Consider the following 6,000-nt stretch of genomic DNA (forward strand, 5'->3'; position numbering starts at 1 on the left):
GTGTAAAATACACACGTTAACGAGGACTGTGGAGTCTCTGAAAATGAACCACTGCGTTCTTTTTTTTAACCGTACAGAGTGAATTAAGCTGCAGATACCTCTACTTTGAAGTTTGATTCCTAGTCTTTCTACCTCGGTTTTGAAGTGAATTTTGAAGTTGAGAACGTCTCTTCAAGGGGTGATAGTTATATCTAAAGACATCGATGGTGACAAGACCACGCTGAGTGCAGTGGCGCTTGTTGAATTCACCACTGAACAAGATCTTGGTGCCTGCCAATGTGAGGTGGTGTTGAAGGTTAAATTTCCTCCAGCCATTAGCAAGTTACCATGAAGACATTAACCTTTTTTGCTGTTTTCTGATCCGCTCATTCTCAGTTTTTCTATTAGTCACTTATTCACTTTCCCATTCTGTGAACAGTGTTGTTCAAGTTTTGGAATAGTAAATAAGCTTTCTTGAACTGCGAAATTATGCTTTACAAAGAACACGTGTTTCCTCATGATGTAACATCTGTATTTTCAGTGAAGTTATACACTGGTATGTGTTGTGCGAACAGGGCTGCCAAACACTTTCTTTAACGATATAGCTGGTTGATGATACTGAAACATCTTGATGATGATACTGAAATCATCTCCATAGGAAAAGGTTTTTGCAGCAATTAAGTCAGAATTATACAGAGGCTTTTAAGGATGTGATGCATGATGGAAAGTGTGATTGCTGTATATTGTGTAACGTGCATTAGAAATCAGACTTGCACTTAGACTCACCGGTTCTCTTCACATTTTCGTAATCCGTATGTGCATGATTGTCCAAGATACTTCTCTGGCTTTGTTTGCAAGATATTTGAAACAAAAAAAAAAATGTAATGCTATTCTTGAGTTGTAGGCATATAGGAGAAATATTCCTAAAATATGACATAAAGAATTCTGAGGTGCACGCTGTAAGTATTTGATAAAACACTTTGTTTCAAACAGTGCGTACCTGATTGTAAGCCATAGCTAAGCGGTGTTATTAGCAGTCAAAATCTAGTTTTCCCCTTGGTCTTTCAAAGTAAAATGTAAAAAAAAAAAAAAAAACCAAAAAAAAACCACTTAAGCCACTAGGGTATTTTAAACATTCAAAATGAGGATTTCCTAGACATCTGGTGTGTAAGGTAGAAAGATGTCGGTTTTACCATCTCTGGGAATGGCAAACTGCACTTGGTAGTCTTTGTCATTTTTACTGATTATAAATCTTGCCTTGTACTTGATGGGCTTCAGAGTGATACTGGTGTACCAATATAACCTCGGTTTGGTCAGCACCTTCGTTCACGTAACCGTAACTTGGAGGGCCATGTCAAACGGAATTGTTCTCCTAGATTGCCGTGTGTGTGCATGGTAGTTAGTTGGCTGCAAAAGCTCAGTTTGAGGGGGTAGTGGGAAGTTTGCAGTTACAAAAAAAAAAAAAAGTCTTATATGCCTAATGCATGTCTTTCCACTGCCAATCCACTTGGTGTGGATTTCTCTGTGTGTGTGTGTTACAGCTTTGACAATAATTGTCAGACTTCTGTAGTTCCTGCAACAATCAACTTTGTCTAAAAGCACGGCATAGTAATCGGTCCTTTTTTTATAAAAGCTAAATGTGTCTTTCCACTTCTAACTCAAGAATTTGCAAGTTGAGGCATTGGATATACAGTGGATGGTGCACTCAGACAATGTATCAAACTCTTTCCAGTTATGATATCCAAAAAGCCTTATTTAACAGATTTATTATTTTTTTCCTGGCCTTTTCATAAGCACTGGATTGTACTTATAAATTTCATTCTGCAGCCATGGGACAAAATATTTTTATGCAAACGTGGATTTGATTATCAGCGATTAAGGATTTGAGAAAAACAGAACATGTTAAGATCCGGCAGCATATTTGGACTGTACTGTAAGAGTAGCTGGCACTGGAGTGCTCTGCTTCCCAGCGCCTCTCAGGAGCGATTCGTTGTGGGGAGCACTATGAAACGAAAAAAGGACAGGATCATACGGGAGCTGTGCTAGCATAAAACCTAGTTCCCGTATGCTTCTAGAAAGTGAGATGCAATACTGTCATCAGGCTAACACCACACCTGACTAGCCGAAGGCTGCTCTGTCGGCGTGCAGCTTCTCCCGGGGCGGTCTGGGGTCCCGGCTCTGCCTGCTGGAGGGAGCAGGATGGACACCGGGATTTGGATTTGTGCAGGGAGTGCGTCTGGAGTCCCGACTCGGTCCTTCGACAATGGCACCAGCTGCTCTGGGGATAAGCGCAACAAGAATATTGAAAGGAGTAACGTTAGTGTGTGAACTACTCCTGGCTTTCAGCACGCTGTTAGTATCCCTTGAAGCCTAACAGATGGGTGGGAGAGCGGTAGTTCTCTGCCTGCATTCGGATCCCACCTGCGGGACCCTGTATCCAGCTGGGAACGCTGCGCCGGTGTAAGAGGCAGGTGAGAACGTGGAGCACGAGGTCTGGCGTGGGAAAGGTCCTTCTGCAGCGCGCCCGGCAGGGACCGGAGTTGCGGGCGGTGAAGGGGAAGACTGCCTGTCTCCCATGGGACAGGTTTGCTCGTGGAGCTGCTGGAATGCCTTCACTCTGAGCGGTGTAACGGGCTTCATTTCTTACACAATCGCACTGCGAAGGAGTGGAAACGGGAACAGAAGAACAAGTCCCAGTCTCAAATTTAACTAGAAACGTATTGAGCAAAGGTGTCTTAATTACGCTGTAAAGATGCAGAAGCAGATCCCACTACAAAGTGTGATGTTTGCTTTAATTTTGCTCCTCTCTCTTCAGACCTGCCTCACCGGACTGGTGGAGGGCTGTTTGCGAAAGGCTGTCGGGGACACGCAGCACTCTCGGGGGTTTCAGTGGCTCTTCGACACAGACATTTTTAACAGTTCCAGATAGATCTGAAACACATCAATGCAAAATTGGAACGAATTCTTAACCTTGTCATGAATTATAGATACTTTTTATGCTGAGGAGGTTTAGCACGAGTATGGCTTGAAAGAGGCTTAGAAGGCAGATACTGGAACAATTTTCTTGTGAAGTGGGTGTTTAGCACTTTGGATTGATATTACAAGTTTTCTTCAATTTAGAAGTAGAGGCTGTTACTCCCTCAGTCTAAAATGCTGATTCCCTTTACTCGTTGCTTGGTGGCAGGTACTGTCTCTTGTGAGACTTGTTAAAATGGCTTTCGCTAAATACTGTCATATTCTTTCCATAGTTGAGCTTTGTGTCACATATGTAGCTAACACTGCTGAGCATATTGCCAATACTCATTTTAAAAAACCTTCAGTAGTTTTTTTTCTTAACGCTTGGTTTCAGTGAGTTACGTATTTTCAGAGGGGCGAGTTTCCAGGCGTGACTGCAAACCTTGCCTTCTCCCCGTGTGTTAACTCGTTTCAGCGTGGCTGCACGCTGCTGATAGCGGCCGCCGTCGCTGGGGGAGCATTATCAGCAGCCGTCACTGGTGGGGCTGGTAAACAGTCGCAGCACGGCCGTCCGGTGTCGGGCACGGGGCTGAGGGGTAAGATCAGACCTCGGAGACATAGTGTGGAGAGCACGGACGGCCGAGCCCGTGTGTGGATGTGGCGTGCGGTGGGGGGTGCCCTGTCTGACCCCCCGGGCAGCGCGACAGCTCCTCTCTCGTGGGGAGGTCGGGGAGCACGAGAGCAGGGACACCCCCCTCCCAAAATTCTGACTCCAGAGAGTGACGAGTGAGCGACTGGCTGGCATTCAGGTATTGTGACTTGAAAGCAGGCCAAAAATGCGAAGGTCCGGATTGCCGTAACCCGGGATTTAAAGATGTAGTTCAGCGTCTTGTTTGGCGCAGTAAATGCCCGTTCCGATGGTGACGGCAGAGGTGTTTTGTTGGACTGTCCTGCACCAGTGTGTCTTTGGAACAAGACTGACCCTGGCTGTAACCAGCCCCTGCGTGTCTTGGGTGTTAATGTGATCCTGTGAGAGTTCGTAAGCGCTCATGCAGTTCGGGCTTCGGTCACGTCTGACTCCTGCACCGACTGCTGCCGCTGGGTCGCAGAGTTGTAAATACGCTGATCATCCCGGAACGTTTTAACTGGACAGTAGCTTTCAAGTAAAGCCAGAGAACAAATATTATAACAGGTTTTTTTCTTCAATGCTTTATAAAAGCAGTTTAGCAGAAATAAAACTGAAATAAAGGACCCCATGAACGTCCCCTGAATCCCTGATTTCCTCAGTGAAGAAAGCTGGAAAATGAGGCAGGGAATCACAGCAGTTAATTTACTGTTTATTCTAATGCATTTTTCTGGTTATGGGTGTCATAAGCATAGCCTGAGGAATTATAAACTGAAGGAGCAGTGTCTCTGAAGAGCTCTAACTGCACTGGGCAATACGGGGGGAGGGGGGCGACCCCATGACTGGGTACTGAATTCCCAAACCCGAAGCTTTTGCCTCTCGGTGAAGGCCCACTCGAGGTGTCCTGCGGGTGCCAGTGGGTGCAGAGTTTTAACTGAATGATACAGTAATGCTCACAAAGTTTTCTCCTTATATTTACAGTGCATCTGGTGCGAGTGTTGTTGCCATTGACAACAAAATAGAACAGGCAATGGTAAGTAAAAAATAAGTTGTTGTTTCTAATAGGATTAGTGGTTCGTCACCGAGCGCAAGTTTCCAGCTGTATTGTGCTTCTGTGAGTCTGTGCCATCCCTGTATCAGCCGCTTCTGCGTCAACTGCGGGTGACCACAGACCAGCATTGCTTTTACTGTTGGCCCAGAAGTGTTCTTAAATGAATGTTCCTGTGAATTTCTGAGAACTAGCTGATTGAACTTGAAGGGGGGCTGAAAATTAATAGCACATTTAAGTCTCTTACTTTAGTGAAGTTCATTACTACTTTTTCTTAATTGTCACTTAATGCTGTGCCATCCTTGACATTTTTGTTACATCTGTTTGATTTTTTTTTTTTTTTTTTTTCTCTTATAACTTCTGCTGATTTTAGAGGCTTTCTTATTTCTCGGTTCTCGTGCACCTCAGTGCTTGGGACCTGCAGGTCAGAGCTTTAGAGCTGCTGTGTCACTCTGAGTAGCCAGAGCATAATTCTAGTCCTTGTCTTTGGCGTGACCGAGGTGACTAGAACTTAATGCCGGGAACAAAGCTTTTGATGCAAAGGCCACTCTGCAGTGAATTAGAGCTCGGTTATTTACTCTTGAAGGCTAATTTATTTATATCATTTTAGTGACAAGTGCTTTAGTTTTGCAGGCTTACCACTTCCTTCAGTGAAAGCTGTAAAATAGTAAATTCTGGGGTTGGAGTGGAATGAAACTGTTCTTCTTTGTCTTGGTGTAACTGTTAACTTGTTCTCCACAGGATCTAGTGAAAAGCCATTTGATGTATGCAGTAAGAGAAGAAGTGGAAGTCCTGAAGGAACAAATAAAAGAATTAGTTGAAAGAAACTCTTTACTTGAACGAGAAAACGCACTGTTAAAATCTCTTTCAAACAATGATCAGTTATCCCAACTTTCAACCCAACAGGCCAATCCTAGTAGCACTTCACAAGCGCAGACAGCGATAGCACAGCCTCCGCAGCCAACGCAACCTCCACAGCAGCCGAATGTCTCCTCAGCGTAAAGCGTCCCTGCCTCCTTTGAGAACAAAAAAGCCCGAGAGCAGTCTGTCCCTGTGTGCCACTGACGTCCTTCCCACTTTATACGAGAGCGAGTAGCCGTGCTTCTGTTGTGTTTGGCCTTTTCAGTATTAGACAATCACTCTCCGAGAGCTGTCCCTCGCGGGTGTCGCGCAGCGCGGTGGTGTCCGCCACGTCGTGGGTGCACGAGGGAGGTCGGAGCAGGAGGCTTTCAGGCAGAGAGTGCGTTTGCTTGGTGTGCAGGAGTGAGGTCTTCTCAGAGCTTTGGTGGCTCTCCGGGGTCTCCGTTTCCCATGGATTACTTTGAGCCTTGCTTTCCGGTAAGAGGTAACAATTCATCTGAAGAGCCACTGTTCTTTCGATAAAAGTAACATT

The 6,000-nt window shown here is 45.1% G+C and overlaps 1 protein-coding gene across 1 annotated transcript in view; it reads left to right on the forward strand.

Moving 5' to 3' along the window:
• The window catches only part of TSC22D2 (TSC22 domain family, member 2), a 28,545-nt gene extending 22,936 nt beyond the window's left edge, over positions 1 to 5,609 (forward strand). The window contains exons 3-4 of the mRNA XM_009884380.1: positions 4,541 to 4,592; positions 5,349 to 5,609. Of these exons, the coding sequence (XP_009882682.1) occupies positions 4,541 to 4,592; positions 5,349 to 5,609 (313 nt within the window). The remainder of the gene's footprint in view (positions 1 to 4,540; positions 4,593 to 5,348) is intronic.
• Positions 5,610 to 6,000: the final 391 nt, after the last annotated feature.

The sequence above is a fragment of the Charadrius vociferus genome, unplaced genomic scaffold (assembly GCF_000708025.1).
Source record: "Charadrius vociferus isolate BGI_N301 unplaced genomic scaffold, ASM70802v2 scaffold104, whole genome shotgun sequence".
In the NCBI taxonomy this organism is placed as follows: Eukaryota; Metazoa; Chordata; class Aves; order Charadriiformes; family Charadriidae; genus Charadrius; species Charadrius vociferus.